The 25,613-nt window shown below is 37.5% G+C and overlaps 2 protein-coding genes and 1 long non-coding RNA gene across 4 annotated transcripts in view; 2 read left to right on the top strand and 1 right to left on the bottom strand.

The window, feature by feature from the left end:
• Positions 1–732: 732 nt before the first annotated feature.
• On the top strand, positions 733–7,203 carry LOC110457824 (thyrotroph embryonic factor-like). The gene is made up of 5 exons (XM_021509250.1): positions 733–871; positions 4,215–4,595; positions 5,200–5,337; positions 5,704–5,783; positions 6,535–7,203. Exons 1-5 carry the CDS (start codon positions 784–786, stop codon positions 6,769–6,771), a joined length of 924 nt encoding a protein of 307 aa, XP_021364925.1. The 5' UTR covers positions 733–783; the 3' UTR covers positions 6,772–7,203.
• A 3,462-nt stretch (positions 7,204–10,665) lies between these two features.
• LOC110457825 lies at positions 10,666–13,179 on the top strand. Its single transcript, XR_002463726.1, has 3 exons — positions 10,666–11,077; positions 11,455–11,543; positions 13,028–13,179. It is a non-coding gene; the product is annotated as an uncharacterized LOC110457825 (long non-coding RNA).
• Positions 13,180–24,987: 11,808 nt separating this feature from the next.
• Positions 24,988–25,613, bottom strand: part of LOC110457829 (type I inositol 3,4-bisphosphate 4-phosphatase-like) — a 67,574-nt gene continuing 66,948 nt past the window's right edge. For both annotated transcript variants that reach the window (XM_021509256.1, XM_021509257.1), the window contains exon 25: positions 24,988–25,582. In XM_021509256.1, the coding sequence (XP_021364931.1) occupies positions 25,450–25,582 (133 nt within the window). In that variant the 3' untranslated portion in view covers positions 24,988–25,449. The remainder of the gene's footprint in view (positions 25,583–25,613) is intronic.

Here is a 25,613-nt window from a genome sequence, read left to right as displayed (position 1 = left end):
CCCCCCCCGCCCCCTCCTCAACTTTGACAAGTGACCATATTAAGGGCCTTACCCAAACATCAACATTGTAGCCAAAAATATACATTTTTACAACTTTTCTTACATAAGTTGTTAACACTCGCTCTGCTCGGCCATCATAAAATATGAATACTCAACAAATTTAACCTGGAATAATACCGCGAACTCAGAAAACTATTCTACGCCTCCTCGATCAGTTTGTCAAGAAAAAATTGTTCGATAAATTCTTGCTTTCTACGCTCGACAATGCTTGAAATTGCTTAGTATTACCACGGAATTAGGCTAGATCTAAGTCCGTGGTACATTTATTACTTCTTCAGAAAAAATACTTCGCCTCGCTCCGCTCTTAATCTCAGCAAAAAAAGAGGTTCTATATATTTTTGGATGCAGAATGTAGTCTCTCTAATTCCGTGGTTTTAGATAAGTGCAAATATCTGTCTTATTCTGAGTTTAAAATTTTGGGCANCCCCCCTGTTGAAAGTCCAGTCTTATCAAAACCCTTACACTGGCAGTGTACTACCTCACGTTTTAGAGCATGTGTGTGTGTATAGATTAAATTTACGTGTGTATATATAGTACATCAAAGTGGACAGCGGTCAATCTTGACCCATGTTTGGATTCGATCAAGATCTCGTGCCTTGCAACGTGACCCAACACTTCAGCGGTAGTATCCTCTGCTTTGATTGGTTGTTTTTTCCTTTAGTTCTATTTATATCACTCGCATTTTATACTGACAGTGTTGGTTGTTTATTTTCAGCGAGCAAGATGTCGTTCTTTGGAATTGGTCAGCAGGGGATTACATTGAAGGAGTTATTGGAGAATCCTAAACTACAAACAGCACCGAACCTGAAAGGTAAGACCACGTTCTATCTATGCGATTTTGTTAATTTTTGCTTTTGTAGGTTTGTTGATGTTTTCATAAGCCCGTGGCTACCTCGGCAGCGAATTGCATCAGCTGAGTGTTTTCCATCCGGGAACCGCCTAAGTTGGAAATATTTTGGTGCATTTGAGAAAATTGTTAATTTTTTAATTATTTATCATAGTTAATAAATGTTTGAATGCATACGACCTACATTATCACCCACTGATGTACGACGTCAACAGGTGAAGGTCATTCGTTGTCCAGTACATGGGCACCAAGGTCGGTACATGTGTACTGAAAAGTAAGGACTTCTCAGCACAGGTCACCGAGCCAGTGTTTGGCAGTCAGAGTAAACAAGGCCGAGCGTACTTAAACCAACACGATGTCACGCGTACTATGTACAATATAATGAGTGCTGATTTACATGTTAAGTATAAGGGAACTGTCGTACTCCTTCTACTGTAAGCTTCTAGTGGTAATATTTGTCCGCGCTCGTAACATGCAGTGTAGGATATTTTGTTGAGCGCTCATTATTTTCTTAGATGTTAGAAGTAAGGAATAATAGAAGCAGAAGTAATAAAGGAAATAATAAAATTATGACTATTGGGAAACTGTTTGCTTTTTTTGCTTGCTTGCTTGTGTGTTAATAAGTAGATGAAAGCTTATAAATACACTGTATGTTTAAATATAAATACAATGTATGTTTAAATATAAATACACTATGTTTAAATATAAATACACTGTATGTTTAAATATCAATATACTGTATGTTTAAACTATGTTTAAATGATATTTTATCACATGCAAGTGAAATCACTAATAATTATATATATGACAATCTAAATACCGGTAACAAGGATACCATAATCAGAACCTGGTGTGAATAGCTGATGTTCTGTTAAATATATCACGGATATACCTTATAATAGAACTGTGGCAAGGTTCAATTGTACACAGGATTAAGGTCGCCTTCTAGCTTCATGCTAGAGGGAATTTCCCTTTAGCCCAGTGGTAGAGCGTCCGACTAGGAACCTGGAGATCGAGGGTTCGATCCCCGGTGGAAGCACACTTTTCTCTTTCCTGTTACAAATGGTGTCCGTGGCCCTCACTGTGGTGACAGGGAGTTAGAACCTGGGTTGTGGTGATCGAGGGCGAACACATTTTAAAAGGGGGGAGTAGTGTGGCAGGGTTCAATTGTACATCGGATTAAGGTCGACTTCAAGCTTCAAGATAGAGGGAATTTCCCTTTAGCTCAGTGGTAGAGCGTCTAACTAGGAACCTGGAGATCGAGGGTTCGATCCCCGGTGGAAGCACACTATTCTCTTTCCTGTTACAGAACAATGAACGTTCAATCAAAATTGAATAAAAAATATTAATAATATCTGTACTTTAGTTAATCTTCAAACAAGTAAGTTTTACACCTAGGTAAATTCATCTTTAGGAATTAAGATCCTTTTCATGAAAAATGTTGTAATTCCTGCAACAAACTACCAACCAGGACAATTCAAAATGTTGTCACTTGGAGATTTAGACCTGTCACCTGGAGATTTAGACCTGTCACCTGGAGATTTAGACATGTCACCTGGAGATTTAGACATGTCACCTGAAGATTTAGGCTGACTTGATTTTTGTCAAATTTTATTTTACACTCACGCCACACGTATACGTGCATATAACAAGAGGTCACATATTACTTAGTATATACATTGATGGACATAGTACACACATAACATGACACATGATACAATTTATACAATAACAAGTCAACCCATTTCAATAATTCTTTTAGCTAACTCATAAATTTAGATATTAAGAAGCTTCATTACTCTTTGTATAAATTTACTAACTTTAGTTAAGAGTACCGTGTTACATTATAATTGAGTACATTAATATTCCTTTCATTTTGATATAAGTTGGGTTGACATGATAATAATTTGGTATATAAAGTTGTCTAAGAGCTACAACAGATACATTATGAAAATGATAATAATAATAAATAATAAATTATTTTATTCAAGTGTCGCATATTGATCTACATATAAAACAGATAAAATGTACACAAAATTACATCAATATCCAGCCAAAGTTAATCAACTTATGATACACTAAAATATACATTAAAAACAGTTGTCAATTTTAAAAAGCTCAATGTTTGTCAGCTTATTTTAGCTTATTATACCTTTTAACACATTCCTGTCAAAGCTAGTTTGACTTATGTTACTTGAAAAGGCAATATTATATAAACCTTGGAATAAGTTTCACCAGATATTTGTCGGCTTATTATATCATATAGTTTTAAGTTATTTCAATATACATTGTTGTCAAAGTAAATTATGACTTATGAGACTCCAAAATGCAATAAAATACAAAAGAACAAGTGTCATCGCGTTTTGAGAGAACAATACTTATAACATCTATCCATAAGTTATTCTAGCCTATTGATGTCCAAATTAATTTAGACTTCTGCAACGCCAAAAGGCAATAATTTATCTTAAAATAATATAAATATCACCAAATTTAAAAAGAGAAATATTTTTTGTGTTACATTAGTGCATAAGTAGTGGTATTCGTCCCCAGATCACAAATTAAATGGTCCCCAGATCACATGTACACCTGGTGTCAAAGCCCAAGGCATGTTATGTCATCACTCCTGGTAAGATTTACAGGTAGGGAGGTGAATAGAGCTGATTGGAGGACAGTGGGTTGATGATCAGAGTTACACCGACAGGTCTCCAACAATAGTTAACATTATAACCTGAAGCTACTGCCCAAATACTGCACTATCACAATTTGTACTTATTACTCTCAGTAACAAAGCTAGTCAACACAATCACTATGAAATGATAAATAATGTAATTAATGGGTTACCTCTACCACTCAAACACAATGCCAATGTAAAATAATTTTGTTTAAATGAATTTGCACATACAGTATTAAAAATGAATTCGCACATTTTTTGTATTGCCTTCTTTACCCTTCTGATTGCCCTTCCATAACAAAAACACCAGAATATTGGACATTGATGACACACACACACACACATACAGCTCCAACAGCTCCAACTTAAACAGGTAAAACTGATTCATTAATGCACTATCAAGATAGGTCTGATCTAGACAAGTATATAATCATTGATAAAGTTTGATTTGAAAATTCTTTCATTCTGCGTCTTTGGTATTTCCAACATACTAGTACCATTCTCAGTCCAAAACCCTTATGCTTTTAAACGTTGTCAAATTCCTAATCAACCTTAAGCTTAAATATATCAAAATTGGACGATGAAAATTTCATAGATATATAATTTTCAATTCATTGTCATTATTTATCTTTACAGATCAGAGTCACAAGAATGATAAAAGCGGCAATGGCTCATTCGACCCAACCTCAGCATTTCTTGGCCCTAACTTATGGAGCAGCAGCAGCTTGCAGGACGAGAATTTCCAGTTGGAATACATGGACTTGGATGAATTTTTATCAGAAAACGGCATTCCATCGGACCTGAATGATAACTCAATTGGTGGAGAATCTGACCAGTCCCAGAAATCCCCTGCAGCCCTGATAAACAGTCCGCCGTCCTCCCCTATAGCCAGGACTAACCCCATGATTAGTGGTCCCCAGTCACCTCCGGGCGATGCCATCAAGGAGTTATTCAATAAAGAACCTGAATCGCCCGAAGAAGTGCCCAATCCAACTGTGCGGTCCCTGCTTACCATTGGTAATTAACATAATATTCTAAGCTCAGATATATGCAATGTCATCCAAATTAAGTAATTGCAAAGAGTTGCTAATTTAATGATTTTGCTACGATGAGGGATTACTTAATAAAGACCCTATATCAGTATATACAGATTGAGTACTCCATTATGACTGGGTAGGATCACCTGACATGGCCTTCATACAGAGGAATTTCTGTATACTTAAGTATCTATACATAATGACCCATGGCTGTTTATTCTGAACTTATTTACATAATGTGTTCATTTCTTAAATCTCAAAAAACAATTCTTTATTTCCAACATGTTGTTTATAATAAGACTAAATAAATCACTCACTGTTTTATTGGTGCCCTCTAAACTACAGGTGCTTCGATATCTCTTCAGTTACATTTCTCTGCTTCATTGGTCTAAAACTTCTAAAGCTTTCACTGTTTCTTGCTTCTTTCATTTTAGTTATTTGATGAAATAATGATCACTTACAATTCAAAAGTCCATGATTAAAATGGATATGACTCAGACAGATATCTGAGAACAAAAACCAGCAACCCTACACATTTATCTCCTGTCGAGATGTCAATCAAGTTGTCATGGTTTTTGTTTTAGATCATGTTACACCTACAGATGATGTGATGAGTTCCCCGGTACTCTCTCCCAGTAGCAGTACCGGGTCATTAAGTCCAGGCCATGTTCCTGTGGCCTTCGAGGTGGATGATCAAGACCTAGCTCTAGCGACCATACCAGGTACAGTACTAGTGTACATGTACAAACAAATGTCTGAGTTTACAGTGTAAATCAATCAATTTTTGAGTTTCTCTTTGAAAATATATACATCAGTAAAATTTAAGTCACCAGGTATTAAATTACAAAAAAATAAATATTTGAAAGCATATTTTTCAGTTTCCTCCGTTCAGATCAGATAAAAGGTTTAAAAGCTAGGTCTCCATCTGTGTTCATTCTTAGCTCTGTACATGTGTCAAAAGAAACTTGGTAAAGATTACTTAGCCAGATTTCAGGATGGTCAAGTTGTACAGGAAGTCTTAATGTTATTCATAAATTATTTATTTGATTTAGAATATGAAAATAACAGTTTCTTTTTATCACAAACAGGACATAATTTCGACCCAAAGAGACGGAGGTTCACTGTGGAAGAGTTGAAACCACAGCCAATAATTAAAAAGTCTCGCAAGGTAGGCATCATGTTTCACTAAAGACAGTCAACACTAATCTTATTTAACAATTGTCTGATGTAATAAGCAGAAGTGAGAAAATTGATTTTAAATTGTTTCCTGTGCTATTATATAAGAGAAAGCGAAGAGAAAAACATTCATGCCACCATAATTGCCATAGGGTCTTGCTGTCACCTTGGGATTGGGGAGGGGGGGGGGGGGGTTCAAACGGAGAAGCCTGTTGAACAGTTGATTTTATTTCAACCAAATTTGCTATGAAGCACACATATGTGTGTGGCAATCAAATTTTGGCGGAACTCTTTGAGAACCCATTATATACCTTACCTTACTAATGGAACTCATACAAGTTTTGGAAAAAAACCTGTTCAGGATTCATCTATTATGTTTCTTTTACAAAAATCACTGATGACCATGGAATTGAATGCTGTATTATGGGAAAAGTGAATATAATACTTTCAATCGAAACATTTTGCCATGATAACTTGAAGATCCGGGTAAATGATACAAGCCCTCAGGACCCATGTTTACATATGACCTATGGAATACCACTCGTAAACATTCTTTCTGTATCTCTATTTCCTGGTATATTCTGTAATGGAGTTTATAGGGCTGCTGGACTTTATAGACTATAGGGCCACTGGTTTTATCAATATTTTAAATGGTGTGTTGTGATCTTTTAATAAAGATATGACAATCAGCTGAATCAACCACATAATTATCATTATTGTATATTGTGACAATTATTTTGTAGATTTTTGTTCCTGAAGATAGCAAAGATGACAAATACTGGAATCGCCGTAAGAAGAACAATGTTGCTGCTAAGCGCTCCAGAGATGCCCGGCGCATCAAAGAAAACCAGATCGCAATGAGGGCATCCTTTTTGGAATCAGAAAATGAGACAATGAAAAAACAACTTGAGAAAATAAAGAAAGAAAACGTAAATCTGAAGAGGAGTCTTTCCAAATATGAGAGTATAGACCTGGAATAAGTTGTTTGTAAAGAGGGTTCGGGTGTGAAATCACTGACCTTGAGGGGTTGAGTATAGGATTGGAAAACAGCAGGGCTATAAATAAGTTAAAAACAGGGAAGGTTTTGAAAATAGTTTCTGCTTTTAAAAGCCACTATTTACAAATTGTTGTATTATTTACCTTGGTACGAGAGTCCGAAGTTGTGGGTATTGCAACATGAAAGTCACTGTTCAGTAGTCCACAGCGATATAAAAGTAACTGTTCATGAGTCTTGGTTACTGTGACATGAAAGTCAACATTCAGAAGATATTCAGCACAATATTAAGGTCTCCATTCAGGAGTCCTAGCTACCATGACACAAAAGTTAATATAAGGAGTTGAAATATGGCAGCATTATTGTCACCACTCAGTGGTGGGAGAATTAAATATAGAAGTTAGGAGAGACTTGTGATCTCCTTNGGGGGGGGGGGGGGGGGGGGGGGGGGGGGGGGGGGGGGTCACCTGTTTATAGAGTCGAGATGACGCAGAGTGTTAAATGATCAAGTATTTTTGTAAGAAGTGAGGATGAGTACCTGGTCATCCTTTGTACAGTGTAATTCAGTTGGTATCAGGATGCTGTTAAACATATATATACTATTGTTTTCTTTAAATTCATAAAGTAAAAATAATAGTTAAAGATTGGATGGTAATATTAAAATGTGATTTTAAACATTATTCTTTTGAATATACTGTATTTTGAATTGTAGTTTGTAAGAGTTCCCCTGAATGTTAGTTTTGATCAGCATACATTACAGAAATTTAGAAACAAACATATTCAAATTTACCAACTCTAGTTTGAATAATTATCAATTAGTGAAATGCAATATTTAATGAAAAGATTTCTTCATGAAATGGCTTCAGTAAAATCCATACTTATTGTTCTTTCAGTTACATTTTGTTTTATTTAGATCTAATAAGACACCAAGTTTTTAGCCAATCAAACTATAGCACTGTTTGTTGCCATCCTCTGTACATGACATGATGGACATACAAATTTATCCCTCACCTGTGTTGATGTACTAAGATTTCATTGTAAATGATCATACAAGTGTATTATATCGGGACTTCCTGTCCTAATACCTTTTAGGATGTAAATTGAGCATAAGTTAGTGTTGGCTATTGCTTGCAGACGACTATACACATAGGGCAACTATCAAATTTTCTTTCCTGTTTATTTTTTTTTCTTATATTATTTTCATCTTCACTTCTTCATTCCTTTTTCACTGATTATACAATTTATAACCCTGTACAAAGTGATGCTTTTTTATTATATTTTGATTTGTATTTTGTCTACATTCTGAGGTATGAGTAAGGCAGCTGGTGCCCTCCAGTCGTTAGCATGCTCTTCAGTAGACAGGCTTGTCCAAACACACTGGTCTCCATTGATGCTAGTATGAAATGAACAATGCACTAAAATCTGTCAGATCAACCCACCTTAATACTTACCTACCTCAGAATCTAAATTAAATATTTGTTAATTAAGTCTATTTTGATGGTCACATGACATGTTTAAGACCAATACAAGCAAATTACAGTTTTTCAGCGATCATTTTCAAACAGCCTGATCTATTATATACACATTATACATAATTCATAAAAAAACGCTTATTGACACTGATTGTATCATTTCCTTAATTGTCCTCTGACCAGGAATATTTTGTTTCATAATTATATAATATAAATTTTCATCAGATGCAGCTATGTTTTTAGATGATAGGAAATGTGCACTGAGAGGTCAAATAGAGATATGGTTTGTGTACATCTACTGGAACCCTCAGTAGAGATACTGATTGTGTGTATCTACTGGGACCCTCAGTAGATAGAGTTTGTGTGTATCTACTGGGACCCTCAGTAGATATACTGATTGTGTGTATCTACTGGGACCCTCTGTAGATAGAGTTTGTGTGTATCTACTGGGACCCTCAGTAGATAGAGTTTGTGTGTATCTACTGGGACCCTCAGTAGAGATACTTTGTGTGTATCTACTGGGACACTAAGTAGATATACTGTTTGTGTATATATACTCGGATACTAAGTAGGGATACTGTTTGTGTATATATACTGGGACACTCCAATATATATATATCTATCAGAGCAAGACACAATGATCTGGTCTTGGATTAGCCTAATCCTGTTTAAACTGCTAGCGATAAATTGCTTGGCAATGTGATCTTTCCTGAACCCTGGTGTTCAATATATAAAATTGTTGGTCCTGATCTTTGGGTCAGAACATTACTGTTTTGATTGAGTGCATTTATTATGTGTATTGGTATTGTTACATCTTTGTTAACAGGATATGTAAACAACTTGTTATGTGTATCTTGAAATTCTTAAGAATATGTTCAATTGGTTTTCCAGAAAGCCTATAATGTAAATATGTAAATATCATTATGTTAGCAAACTCAGGAAAATTATTGTATAATACAATATTATAATAAGTTTAAAAGTGGTTTTCAGATATGTTCACATAGATATTTGTGACAAGTATGATCATTTCACCATTCCTACCTTATCAACAAACATCAGAAGACAATGTATATTGTTTTTATAGTAATATGCCCACTTCATTGTTCCTATTAAGAAGTCCTGTTGAGTGTTAGGTCCAGTATCCACTTTAAACAACTAAGAAGTAGGTTCTTAGGCTTACATAAAGGAGAAAACAGGAGGCCCCTGGGCTAACTACAGAGTCAGGAAGAGGCCCCTGTGCTTAGGGCTTATTACAGAGTCCGGAATAGGCCCCTGCTCTTAGGGCTTATTACAGAGTCAGGAATAGGCCCCTGTTCTTAGGGCTTATTACAGAGTCAGGAAGAGGCCCCTGCACTTAGGGCTTATTACAGAATCAGGAAGAGGCTCCCGTGCTTATTACAGAGCCAGGAAGAGGCTCCTGTGCTTAGAAAGCTAAAGCTAGGAAAGCTGACAGCAAGACATGATGATGTGAACGATTGAAAATGACCAACAAATAACTCCCACCTTTTTGTATGGTTACCTGTGCATATGTTTGGAATAAGCTGTACACACATTTTTTACTGAATAACATCTGGTTACCTTAGCACATGTGCATTGGATAGTTACCTATACACACATTTTGTAACCTGTAAATATATGTTGGTTACCTGAACACCTTTGGTTACTAGATCACATTTGTTAACCTGAATACCTGTACACACGTTTGGTTACCTGCATGCATGTTTAATTACCTTTAACACAGTAAATTACTTGTACAAGTTTTGTTACCTGTGAATGTATGTGGTTACTAGCTCATTTTCTGTTACCTGTCAAGATTTTTGGTAACCTGTACAGAAACTTTGGTACTTGAACCACGTTTGGTTACTTGTACATATGTCTGGTTACCAATTACAAATGCTAGGTTACCTGTTCACTTATTTTGTTTCCGGTACATTCATTTGGTTACCTGTCAATATGTTTGATTACCTATAACATGGATTAGTTACCTTTTTACCTTTAAATACTTTTGGTTACTGTACATACATTTGGTTACTGTTCACATGTTTGGTTACTGTTCATGCATTTGGTAACTGTACACACTTTTGGTTACTGTTCACAGGTTTGGTAACTACACACATTTGGTTACTGTTCACAGGTTCGGTAACTGTAAACACGTTTGGTAACTGTACGCACATTTTGGTAACTGTACACACATAAGGTTACTGTTCACACTTTTGGTTACTGTACACACGTTAGGTTACTGTTCATGCATTTGGTAACTGTACACACATTTGGTTACTGTTCACAGGTTCGGTAACTGTAAACACGTTTGGTAACTGTACGCACATTTTGGTAACTGTACACTCATAAGGTTACTGTTCACACTTTTGGTTACTGTACACATGTTAGGTTACTGTACCCACATTTGGTTACTGTACACACATTTTGGTAACTGTACACACATAAGGTTACTGTTCACACTTTTGGTTACTGTACACACGTTAGGTTTCTGTTCATGCATTTGGTAACTGTACACACTTTTGGTTACTGTTCACATGTTTATTAACTACACACATTTGGTTACTGTTCACAGGTTCGGTAACTGTAAACACGTTTGGTAACTGTATGCACATTTTGGTAACTGTACACACTTTTGGTTACTGTACGCACTTTTGGTTACTGTACACAGGTTCGGTAACTGTACACACATAAGGTTACTGTACACACTTTTGTTTACTGTACACACTTTTGGTTACTGTACACACGTTAGGTTACTGTACACACATTAGGTTACTGTACACACATTTGGTAACTGTACACATGTTAGGTTACTGTACACAGGTTATGTTACTGTTCACACATTTGGTTACTGTACACACATTAGGTTACTGTACATGTGCCCAGATGTTAGGTTACTGTACCCACGTTAGGTTACTGTACATGTGCCCAGACGTTAGGTTACTGTACACACGTTAGGTAACTGTACACACCTTTGGTTACTGTACACACATTTGGTTACTCTACACAGGTTATGTTACTGTACACATGTTAGGTTACTGTACACATGTTAGGGTACTGTACACACGATAGCTTACTGTACACACATTAGGTTACTGTACACACATTTTGTAACTGTACACATGTTAGGTTACTGTACCCGCATTTGGTTACTGTACACACATTTGGTTACTGAACACACATTTGGTTATTGTACACAGGTTAGGTTACTGTACACATGTTAGGTTGCTGTACACACGTTAGGTTACTGTACATGCGCCCAGATGTTAGGTTACTGTACACACGTTAGGTTTCTGTTCATGCATTTGGTAACTGTACACACTTTTGGTTACTGTACCCACGTTAAGTTACTGTACACACGTTATGTTACTGTACACAGGTTCGGTTACTGTACACACATTTGGTTACTGCACACACATTTGGTTACTGTACACAGGTCAGGTTACTGTACACACATTTGGTTACTGGAAACACATTTGGTTACTGTACACAGGTTATGTTACTGTTCACACATTTGGTTACTGTACACACATTTGTTTACTGTACACAGGTTAGGTTACTGTAGACACATTTGGTTACTGTACACACATTTTGGTAACTGTACACACGTTAAGTTACTGTACACACATTTGGTTACTGTATACAGGTTAGGTTACTGTACACACATTTGGTTCCTGTACACACATTTGGCTACTGTACACAGGTTAGGTTACTGTACACGCATTTGGTTACTGTACACAGGTTAGGTTTCTGTACACACATTTGGTTACTGTACACACACTTGGTTACTGTACACAGGTTAGGTTACTCTACACACATTTGGTTACTGTACACACACTTGGTTACTGTACACAGGTTAGGTTACAGTACACACATTTGGTTACTGTACACACACTTGGTTACTGTACACAGGTTAGGTTACAGTACACACATTTGGTTACTGTACACACACTTGGTTACTGTACACAGGTTAGGTTACAGTACACACATTTGGTTACTGTACACACCTTTGGTTACTGTACACACATTTGGTTAGTGTACACAGGTTAGGTTACTGTACACACATTTGGGTACTGTACACAGGTTAGGTTACTGTACAAACATTTGGTTACTGTACACAAGTTTGGTTAGTGTACACACATTTGGTAACTGTACACACATTTGGTTACTGTACATACATTTGGTTACTCTACACAGGTTAAGTTGCTGTACACATGTTAAGTTACTGTACACACGTTAAGTTACTGTACACATGTTAGGTTACTGTACACACATTTGGTTTCTGTACACAGGTTCGGGTAATGTACACACATTTGGTTACTGTACACATGTTAGGTTACTATACACACATTTGGTTACTGTACACACACTTGGTTACTGTACACAGGTTAGGTTACTCTACACACATTTGGTTACTGTACACACACTTGGTTACTGTACACAGGTTAGGTTACAGTACACACATTTGGTTACTGTACACACCTTTGGTTACTGTACACACATTTGGTTAATGTACACACATTTGGTTACTGTACACATGTTAAGGTAACTGTACACACTTTTGGTTACTGTACCCACGTTAAGTTACTGTACACACGTTATGTTACTGTACACAGGTTAGGTTAATGTACACACATTTGGTTACTGTACACAAATTTGGTTACTGTACACAGGTTAGGTTTCTGTACACACATTTGGTTACTGTACACAGATTTGGTTACTGTACACAGGTTAGGTTAATGTACACATGTTAGGTTAATGTACACACGTTAGGTTACTGTATATGTGCCCAGATGTTAGGTTACTGTACCCACGTTAGGTTACTGTACATGTGCCCAGCTGTTAGGTTACTGTACACACGTTAGGTAACTGTACACACCTTTGGTTACTGTACACACATTTGGTTAATGTACACACATTTGGTTACTGTACAAACATTTGGTTACTGTACACAAGTTTGGTTAGTGTACACACATTTGGTAACTGTACACACGTTAGGTTACTGTACACGCGTTAGGTTACTGTACACACGTTAGGTAACTGTACACACCTTTGGTTACTGTACACACATTTGGTTAATGTACACACATTTGGTTACTGTACAAAGGTTAGGTTACTGTACACACATTTGGTCACTGTACACACATTTGGTAACTGTACACACGTTAGGTTACTGTACATATGCCCAGATGTTAGGTTACTGTACACATGTTAGGGTACTGTACACACGATAGCTTACTGTACACACATTAGGTTACTGTACACACATTTTGTAACTGTACACATGTTAGGTTACTGTACCCGCATTTGGTTACTGTACACACATTTGGTTAATGTACCCACATTTGGTTACTGTACACACATTTGGTTTCTGTACACAGGTTCGGGTAATGTACACACATTTGGTTACTGTACAAAGGTTAGGTTACTGTACACACATTTGGTCACTGTACACCCGTTTGGTAACTGTACACATGTTAGGTTACTGTACCCGCATTTGGTTACTGTACACACATTTGGTTAATGTACACACATTTGGTTACTGTACACAGATTTGGTTACTGTACACACATTTGGTTTCTGTACACAGGTTCGGGTAATGTACACACATTTGGTTACTGTACAAAGGTTAGGTTACTGTACACACATTTGGTCACTGTACACCCATTTGGTAACTGTACACATGTTAGGTTACTGTACATGTGCCCAGATGTTAGGTTACAGTACACACGTTAGGTTACTGTACATGTGCCCAGATGTTAGGGTATACATTATGGGAATATAAAGGTGTCAGATAAATGTTGGATAGTTTCGATTTGTAAACACAACCTTGCAGATAAAGATTCAAAGTTTTGCAGTTTTCATCATAGTTGTCAGTCAGTATATGATGATGTGGGTATATTAGTTGGTTATGGTGTTTAGTTAGTGTAGTGTTAACATCAGCACTATTGTATAACGTCTATATTGAGGTCATCATCCTGCCTCTGGTTCACTCACCCCTCCATTAGACAATCTATCGTTCTTCATTCATTTCATGTGTACATCAAATTTTTAAAAGGGACATTTCGAGATATTTATGGACAAAATACGCCAGTGTTTTAAAAACAGGCACTGTAATGGCTGGTACATATTTCTATATTAATTACTTTTATATCTAATAAGAATTAGTATTATGAGATACGATCAGCGAAAATACCTTTAAATTTGAGTTGTACAAGATATATGATGTGTTTTAAATTGATGATTTCTTTTTTGCAATAATCCTGAAGCTATATTTATCGATATATTATATTTAACACTCAAATTCAGCTTTAAATCATTAACCCTCAACTCTTGTAATAGCAACGAGGACAGCCTTACAAATAACCTGACTACTTCATTGGAAGGGAAAAGGGCTCAATGGTTGCCTTCAAACAACATCGAATTTGTTTAAGATTTTATATCCTTCGTTATATAAATATATAAACTTTTGAGAGGCGTCTACATTGCACGTCCGTTGTATTGATACATGTATGTATATACGTCTTGATACAATGTATTGATATTTACAATGTATATGAGGGGCTACGTTGTACATCCGTCACATTATGTATGGGGCCTATATGAAGCGTCTTTAGTGTTTGACCGCGGCATTATATATGAACATTGTACATGAAGTTCTTATCTAAAGCGTGTTTACACACCATCTCTATATAACAATAATATTACAGTGTTAGTACATGTTATGTACAGAAAACAATTATTTGTTTGATATTGTTTATCAAAATAAATGTGATGATCATCCCAAACTTATACTTTGTTGTTTTTTCCACGACTTCCTGGGTTATGCCTGACGTTTTCAGTGCGTCTTGCTTTATCTGACAAATGTAAGTCGTCTAACCCGTCCCTGTTGCTTTATCTGACAAATGTTAGTCGTCTAACCCGTCCCTGTTGCTTTATCTGACGAATGTAATTCGTCTAACCCGTTCCTGTTGCTTTATCTGACAAATGTAAGTCGTCTAACCCGTCCCTGTTGCTTTATCTGACAAATGTAAGTCTTCTAACCCGTCCCTGTTGCTTTATCTGACAAATATAAGTCGTCTAACCCGCCCCTGTTGCTTTATCTGACAAATGTAAGTCGTCTAACCGGTTCCTGTTGCTTTATCTGACAAATGTAAGTCGTCTACCCCGTCCCTGTTGCTTTATCTGACGAATGTAATTCGTCTAACCCGTTCCTGTTGCTTTATCAGACAAATGTAAGTCGTCTAACCCGTCCCTGTTGCTGTATCTGACAAATGTAAGTCGTCTAACCCGTCCCTGTTCCTTTATCTGACAAATATAAGTCGTCTAACCCGTCCCTGTTGCTTTATCTGACAAATGTAAGTGTCTAACCCGTCCCTGTTGCTGTTTTGTCACCTGAAGAAGCGTGTTAAATCATGAGAAACATGGTGTTGCCACCCCTTTGTATCTAGTCCCATAAACGTAGTACGTCTAGCTCCCCGATATGGCTCATTGTTTCTACGTCATTGTTTCTCGTTCACATGACTAGATGCTATTATAATGACACCTTCAGCATTTTCTTACTCCACGTTCCCTTATAATTATAGTCCAGCTTGACATGTAGGACCTGGCGATCTAAATGTTATCCATAATACACAGCTCCGAGAGCTTCTCGTGAAGGGTCCAACGTATCGCGAGACACTACTTGATACTTTGAGGATTCTGTGGAAGACTACGCCTGGCAAAAGGCTAACGAACGCATGCAGAACTAGATTCATTTTCGATATCTCTAATAAGGAGCTCACCAATAGCGCGAAAACGTTACTCGCTAAGGCTATGAACTATTGTCAGCTGGTAATTTCGTAATGGATTTGTCTCTGCCTAATGTTTGGAGTGCGACCCGTTCTTCTTTTGTCATATTTCTTGTTGGTAATTTCGTGGATTTCAACCCCCTCCCCCCATCACCTGGTAGCTCAGTTGATCAGCCTCAGCATAGCTTAGTTTCTTACATACCTGTTATGTGGCTATATCATCAACTGGGATGTTATCTAGAACAATGGCATAGCTCATACCCTTAGCGAGTAACGTTTTCTCTCTATTCGTTATAGCTCTTCTTATTAGATCGGTCATGGCATAGCAGCAGCCATATCCTAGTTCACCCTAAGGATAGAACACATTAAGGAACGTGTATACAAAATCGGATGCAAAAACTGCGACGCATCGTAGATCGGAGGGACTGGAAGGCGATTTTGGGTCACCGGAAAGATACGGAAACCCAAGAAGGAAAGAAATTCACCCGATCAGAAAGGAAGCAGTCGGAGTCCCAGATAAATAAATCGGCAATTACAGACCATTTCACACAGAAAAATCATGGGATTGACTGGGATAGCTAGCTCCAAAGTTTTGGACAGAGAGAGCAATCTGTTCAAGCGGCTGACAAAGGAAGCCATCTGGTTACGCCGCAGTGGGCCAGTTTTAAATCGAAATTGCGAGGGCTCATAGACTCTCGCACATCTATGACCAAGTATTAAACAAAGCGTAGCTGAATCGAGTCATTTCGGTACATATATAACAATATTGCACATACTTACCAACGCGAAGACAATGTTTAGAAATAGATTTACCCGAGTATGGATTCGTGTGAAAGACGTGTATATAGTTGATTACCGATTAAAATTTGTTGCGTTGGTAACCTTCACATGTCCTAGAATAACCTCAGTCTAGATTTGTGTGAAAGCCGTGTATAGTTGATAACCTGCTAGAATGATGTAACATGGATTCGTGTGGCTATGTAGCCTGACCCCGAGTCTACGTCATCACCGAGAATAAAGGTTACATCCTCATTATAAAGTAGGATTAGACCTGATCACAGTATCGCGCATTATTCCCGGTAATGTGAGAGTGGAGCCAAGCTATAGCTATAACTCAGCGGTTCCAATGACGCAGATTCCCATCAGGAATAACGGGTCGCATACACTTTACTCTTCATAAAGGTCACAGGATCGATTGCTATATTGTTTGAATTATTTTTAGCTGTTGCTAAAGGATGAGAAAACGTAGAAACAAATAATTATCGAAGGTCGTTTGCTGCCTGTGTTGATTATTTCTCCAACATTTTCGAATCCCGAGTTATGTATTCCCCTTTAATGTACAAACCTACGTTAATCATATCTATTTTACCAAGTAAAATGTAACGAAAGTCTTTTTCGTGTCTACCTCAGTGTCCATACGCATTTGGTAAGCACGATGACATAGATAATCTAATCATTTGAATTAAACTGTTCTTTTGCTCGCGAACGCTAACATTTGTTACGTGGTGCCTGTATGTCTTCATTTCACAACAGACTGAGCGTTTTTATAATTTTTGTCACTGAAAGCATACTTTATGCCAGATGTGTATTTCAATCCATCAAATCCACCAATCTATCGACACCGCTCGTCAAATGGTGAAATCAGCATTTGACAGCTCTACAAACCCTATTTCAAGTCACCTTCGCGGTAAGTTCAGCTTGACAGGTTTTAAGGAGATTTTTTCCCGTTAGCAAATCTTCCAATACATACAAAATCAAATGCAGGTACGTATACTCTCATTCGACAAATGGAACCACCTGGTCTATCGTCCACTAATACATGGTTATTAACCAACGCAAAGTGCCGTTACTTTGCAAACGCGGTACGTAGACAGATTAGCTAGGCATACCATATCACTACATCTTTCACTGTTTTGTCGATTAGTTGAATATTACACAGTGTTACGCAGCGTTTCATCTGACTTTAAAAAAAAAATGGAGAATGATATAAAAAAAGTGTATGTTTATATATATATATATAGTGTGTGTTTCTATAAGTCAAGAGCCCGAACAGTCCGGCTACCGTAGCGGCCTCTGGGGACAAGCCCTAACCGGCAAAGCTGCTCTCGCCATTGGTCGAATAAAAAGTCAGCTTTGACTGTTCTATAAAAAGCAAGAGAAGACAGCCCCTGCTTGAAATATACCAAGTCAGCGGCCTCAGACATAGCAGCTGGGAGAGAATTCAAGTTAGGAATAAATGATGGGAAGAGGCTATACCTAAACATGTTTTAAGAGGAAGAGAGACAGCAATATTTAAAGGAGTGGTTTCGTCGGGTGGAAGATGATTGGGCTTTCAGGTAGTCCTTGGCTAGGATGTCTAATAAATCATGGGCAATTTTGTAAATGGTTGTAAACTGAATCTTGAGGCGTCTTGATTGCAGTGATTCCCATTGTCAGGACTGTATCGTGTCAGATACACTGCTGGTGTTACGGTATGTGTTTGTAGTGTAACGAGCCGCCCTCCTTTGAACCATTTCCAGCTGGTCAATCGGGTTCTTCGTGCGGGGATTCCATACAGATGAGCTGTACTCCAGGTTGGGACGAATAGGTGTGGAATGTGCACGGGTCGTGATTCCTCGTTGGAGATCTTTCTTCTCAGGAGTCAACGAATGCTGTTTGTCTTCTTACATATGCTATCGATATGATGTTTCCATGTGAGGTCTGCTGAGAGATCCACCCCAAGATACGTGCTGGTACTGGTATACAAGGAACTGAGATGGGCCTCTGTGATCTTCCTGTTCTTTGTAGTCATCAGGACATTACACCTGTCTGGATGGAACTTCATTCCAAGTCAGCCAGTTCTGCTTAGTCTTGTTGCAGTATGTCGTTGTTTTGTTTTCCTCTTATTACGCTGTAAACACTAGTCATCTGCAAATAATCTGACCTTAGACGTGAGGATGTTAGGAGGCTCGTTTATGAATAGGAGGAAAAGGAGAGGTCCGAGACAGGTCACCTAGGGTACTCCGCTGACGACTGGGGCTTCTTCTGATGTTGTTCCTTCTACCATAACCCTTAGAGTTCATCCTTCTAGAAAGCTCCTTAACCAGGAATGAGTTGGTCCCCGTATGTCACACGGTCGAACGCTTTAGAGAAATCCATGATAATGAGATCTGTCTGCAGACCAGAGCCGATGTTGCTCGCAAGGTCATGGCAGGGAGTCGGGAGCTGGGTCCCACAGCTTCTCCTAGCCTTGGATCCGTGCTGACAATCATTCAGGATATACTGCGTTCGTCGAGGTGTTTCATGACGCAATACTATGCTCCTGAATCCTGTCCGGTAGCTGCTAGCTTTAAATATCTCTCCTACTTCTAAAAGACTGGTATATCATTTGCCCTCTTCCAATCTGTTAGTACTGACCAAAACTTTAAGCATTTGTTGAAAAGCATTTTAAGGAAAGGTAATGTTTCCTTGACGAGATCTTCACGTATTTTTGAGGCCTTGTTTGCTACGTTGGAATGCAGTTTCACGTCTTCCTTCAGGGGGACTACGCCGGAGTTATCTTTCCTTAGAGCCTTTATATACCGTCAGAAAGATTTTTGTTTGGGCTGATTGTCATCCTCTTTACCTATCATTATCACGTTTTCAATATTTTTCCATTAGGATTGTCGGACTAATTTCTGTGTATTTGAACTTTCGTGTTTGTTCTAATTCTGTTCGTCTGTCTGATTTTTCTTTTGATCTTCCCATCAATTTATGACTTGCTGGTCTTCGATCTACTGAACATCTTACTTGGGGTGTTCTTGTCCTTCTGGGTAGAAACTGTTGATCTGAAGCAGTTCCACAGGTCGTCTATGGACATGCCAGCACTTCTATCTTTAAAGTATTCCCATGCTGCTATTAGTTCTTTCTTGATGCTGTCATAATCACCTTTATCACACAGACTTTCCTAGGCGGTAGTTTCACTTATTGGTTTCAAACTGGATTCAACAAACATTGCTTCGTGGTCAGAAATTCCTGGAATGATTTCCACTCTATTGATCAGTGTGGGTTGCTGGTGAAAAATGAAGTCAATATTGTATCCATATTTTCAGTGATCTTGATTAGCTTTTCTATGTTTCAGTGTATTTGCATTACGCATGCTACTTTTGTATCTTGCGCGAGATGTTTGGATTAGAATTAAATATTTGCAATGGAAGTGATAAATGAAACTTTCTCTGGATAACATTTCTATTTTAATTCTTTTTTATTGTAACAAATAGGCACAGATTGGCTGATTAGGCTATAGGTATATGACATCAGTCCATGAAGTTAGTAAACATCGAGGAAGACGATGTATATCGCACATACCGACATGTGACGTCATATGTATCACAGCAATTGATGACGTTACACACAAATATCCATCAGAACACTTTAGAAACCTTTCCCTTATCGCTGTATTCTACCTGTCAATCAGAACACTTTAGAAACCTTTCCCCTATCGCTGTATTCTACCTGTCCATCAGAACACTTTAGACTCCTTTCCCTGATCGCTGTATTCTACCTGTCCATCAGAACACTTTAAGCACCTTTCCCTTTTCTCTGTATTCTACCTGTCCATCAGAACACTTAAGGCACATTTCCCTTTTCGCTGTATTCTACCTGTCCATCGGACCACTTTAGACACCATTCCTTTATCGTTGTATTCTACCTGTCCATCAGAACACTATAAACACCTTTCCTTTATTGCTGTATTATACCTGTCCATCTGAACACTTTAGACACCTTTTCTTTATCGCTGTATTCTACCTGTCCATCAGAACACTTTAGACACATTTCCTTTATCGCTGTATTCTACCAGTCCATCAGAACACTTTAGACACCTTTCCTTTATCGCTGTATTCTACCTGTCCATCAGAACACTATAAACACCTTTCCCTCATTGCTGTATTCTACCTGTCCATAAGAACACTTTAGACACCTTTCCTTTATCGCCGTATTTAACCTGTCCATCAGGACACTTTAAACACCGTTTCTTTATCGCTGTATTCTACCTGTCCATCAGAACACTATAAACACCTTTCCCTCATTGCTGTATTCTACCTGTCCATAAGAACACTTTAGACACCTTTCCTTTATCGCCGTATTTAACCTGTCCATCAGGACACTTTAAACACCTTTCTTTTGTTGCTATATTCTACCTGTCCATCAGAACACTATAAACACCTTTCCTTTATCGCTGTATTCTACCTGTCCATCAGAACACTATAAACACCTTTCCCTCATTGCTGTATTCTACCTGTCCATCAGAACACTTTAGACACCTTTCCTTTATCGCCGTATTTAACCTGTCCATCAGGACACTTTAAACACCTTTCTTTTGTTGCTATATTCTACCTGTCCATCAGAACACTATAAACACCTTTCTCTTATTGCTGTATTCTACCTGTCCATCAGAACACTTTAGGCACCTTTCCTTTATCGCTGTATTCTACCCGTCCATCAGAACACTTCAGGATACTATTTATTCCTTTGACCTTATTACCACTGATGAATCCAAAGTGACAAAATGGCAATATGGTACAGTAAAATGTCATTTTGTTTGGCTTGTAGCCTTTCCATATTTTTCGTATCTCTAATTATTTACTATACATTCTTAACTTCAGATAAATGACACTATCGACTCTACGAAATCGCCGCTTCCCAACCTTTTCAAATACGATCAGCAGAGACGCCGTATTTATGATTAATTGTCTGAAAAACATGGGGACTTCAACTCTCCTGTATTGAACTTTCCCTTTCTTGATAGTAGCATTTCTGCTTTTCCCCATTAAGATCACTGATTAAATATGACTTATGCTAAGACTTTAGAGTCAACAACAAGACTTAAACTTGAATGAGGTAGTCAAATCATTCCTAACAAAATATCTTTGCTAAACACCAACAACTACACTATTTCAAATCCTAACTTATTAAAGGATTCTACTCATGAAATGCAGGCAAAAAATACAAACACAAAGTATTATAAATTACATTAAGTGAGATTTTATTTTATCATACATGTAATTCTGTAATCTGTGTACACACATCCAGAAGAATAAAGTTTACGGTCATAGATAACACTAGTGTGTTATTTAAAGGGGAAACATGGCACAAGTATACCCTAACTACATATTGAATGTTGATAAGGCTGTTTATTAGATATCTTACTCTAACAACGGTGAATATGACCAATTTTGTCCCATCATTTTTTTGCCCTCTGGTAAATAAAACTGTCTCATGTTGAATTTGCCTACATCATTATGGTTCCAACACTTCTAGCTTTATATCCCATTTGTGCTGTGTTAAATGTGCTAACTTGGGCTAATATGCAAGAGGGGTATATATTTCTAGTTTTACAGCAGAATTAATATTAAATATTAATCTGGTCAATTTTATGGGCAAATGAAACAGACAACATTTGGTATTTTGATATAATTAGCCCTAGTAGAAATTGAAATATAATTATTATTATTATATAAGAGTATAAAACTTGAGGGCAAAACAATAAAACTTTTCAAATCTCTGAAGATTTATTGTGTTGACATGCAAATTGAAACTCATATTTTCGATGTTTTTACAGCCATGAAATCATTATGTCTACAATGAGTTTTTAGGGTCGTTTGATGCAGAAACAAGGTCTGAACTAAGGGTAACTAAGTGACCTGACCCATCCTCTTCTGTCAATTAGGGTGAGTGCTGCTATTAAAACATATACGGTTATCTGATAACATTCTGAGGTAATTAACATTCAAACATTAAAGAGGTTTTTAATGAATTTGTTTACACAAATAGTGACTGGTACAGTAGCACAGACAGATCCAACATTTAAAGTACAACATTTTATTGTAAGTTGTCTAGAAATATCATTATGCTTTAGATATTTTTAATTTATGGATACTAAAGGGAAAAAAAACACTTTTAAAAATCTCAATATGGCTAATTGGTACATTAAATAACAGTACCTAGATATTAATGTACAAACCGTTGTGTTGTGTATATGTTTCCTTAGAATCACATCTTTAGACATTAAAAACATATCATATATTCCTAAGTAATGACATATCTATGACACAGAAAATATTGTCTTTGTAATTATGAGAAAAACACATTTTCTAGAATAAATACAGAACAGCTATTTAAATAAATTTCACAAATAATATATATATATATACATTAAAATATGATTAAAATTCCTACAGTTCCGCGTTTTGATTAATATTAACTTCTTTATATGATTATGTGAAATGAACTGTAGATTATAAGTTTTCACCTTAATTGAGCTTTATACTTAATTCATACCATGCATATGATCACTTCAAATTTGTGTGGAAAACATGAAATACAATATTCACGCTGCTTCCTGTTAGGAGAACTTCTCATAACTAAAACAAAAACCTTCAGTGCCTCATCATAGGCCATCTAAACCTGACATTAGATAATCACTGCCTCATTATTGGCCATCTTAACCTGACATTAGATCATCAATGCCTCATCATAGGCCATCTTACCCTGACATTAGATAATCACTGCCTCATTATTGGCCATCTTAACCTGACATTGGATCATCAATGCCTCATCATAGGCCATCTTACCCTGACATTAGATAATCACTGCCTCATTATAGGCCATCTTAACCTGACATTAGATAATCACTGCCTCATTATAGGCCATCTTAACTTGTCATTAGATCATCAGTGCCTCATCATAGGCCATCTTAACCTGACATTAGATAATCACTGCCTCATCATAGGCCATCTTAACCTGTCATTAGATAATCACTGCCTCATCATAGGCCATCTTAACCCGACATAAGATCATCAATGCCTCATCATAGGCCATCTCAACCTGACATTAGATCATCACTGCCTCATCATAGGCCATCTTAACCTGTTATTAGATCATCAATGCCACATCATAGGCCATCTTAACCTGTCATTAGATCATCAGTGCCTCATCATAGGCCATCTTAACCCGACATAAGATCATCAATGCCTCATCATAGGCCATCTTAACCTGACATTAGATCATCAGTGCCACATCATAGGCCATCTTAACCTGTCATAAGATCATCAATGCCTCATCATAGGCCATCTTAACCTGACATTAGATCATCACTGCCTCATCATAGGCCATCTTAACCTGTCATTAGATAATCACTGCCTCATTATTGGCCATCTTAACCTGTCATTAGATCATCAATGCCTCATCATAGGCCATCTTAACCTGACATTAGATCATCACTGCCTCATCATAGGCCATCTTAACCTGTCATTAGATCATCAATGCCTCATCATAGGCCATCTTAACCTGACATTAGATCATCAATGCCTCATCATAGGCCATCTTAACCCGACATAAGATCATCAATGCCACATTATTGGCCGTCTTAACCTGACATTAGATCATCAATGCCACATCATAGGCCATCTTAACCTGACATAAGATCATCACTGCCTCATCATAGGCCATCTTAACCTGACATAAGATCATCACTGCCTCATCATAGGCCATCTTAACCTGTTATTAGATCATCAATGCCACATCATAGGCCATCTAAACCTGACATTAGATCATCACTGCCTCATCATAGGACATCTTAACCTGTCATTAGATCATCAATGCCTCATCATAGGCCATCTTAACCTGACATTTGACCATCACTGCCTCACCATAGGCCATCTTAACCTGACATTAGATAATCACTGCCTCATCATAGGCCATCTTCACCTGACATTAGATCATCAATGCCTCTTCATAGGCCATCTTAACCTGAAATTAGATAATCACTGCCTCACCATAGCCCATCTTAACCTGACATTAGGTCATCAATGCCTAATCATAGGCCATCTTACCCGGTCATTAGATAATCACTGCCTCACCATAGCCCATCTTACCCTGACATTAGACCATCACTGCCTCATCATAGGCCAACTTAACCTGTCATTAGATAATCACGGCCTCATCATAGGCCATCTTAACCTGACATTAGGTCATCACTGCCTAATCATAGGCCATCTTAACCTGACATTAGATCATTAATGCCTCATCATAGGCCATCTTAACCTGACATAAGATCATCAATGCCTCATCATAGGCCATCTTAACCCGACATAAGATCATCAATGCCTCATCATAGGCCATCTTAACCTGACATTAGGTCATCAATGCCTAATCATAGGCCATCTTAACCTGACATTAGATCATCTACAGGAAGTAACATCTCTGGAATGAGGGTTTCACTACCAGCCATAAACATCTATTATTTTGTATCTGTATGGAAAAGACTTTCACTACCGGTAATAAACATAAAATTCATTACATCTAGGAAATGCCCAAAGTATTGCTGCAAAAGTCATCATTACTTCCTTCCATCACAATACTAATCACATCACCATAGCAACAGTACTATCCCTGTACGTTGCCATAGGTACCGTTTGGAGGTCTGTACTGTTTTGGAAAGTACATGAGCTGTAGAGCATTAAAGGCGTACTTCTTGACACCAACATTTTTGTGGGTGTTCTCCCTTCTCACTCCCTCACTGTAATGAAAAAACGAAATAAAGCCCACAT

Source organism: Mizuhopecten yessoensis, unplaced genomic scaffold (genome assembly GCF_002113885.1).
Source record: "Mizuhopecten yessoensis strain PY_sf001 unplaced genomic scaffold, ASM211388v2 scaffold9331, whole genome shotgun sequence".
NCBI classification, from domain to species: Eukaryota; Metazoa; Mollusca; class Bivalvia; order Pectinida; family Pectinidae; genus Mizuhopecten; species Mizuhopecten yessoensis.
Note: the sequence above shows the minus strand (reverse complement) of the source record. Positions and strands in the feature narration are given on the sequence as shown.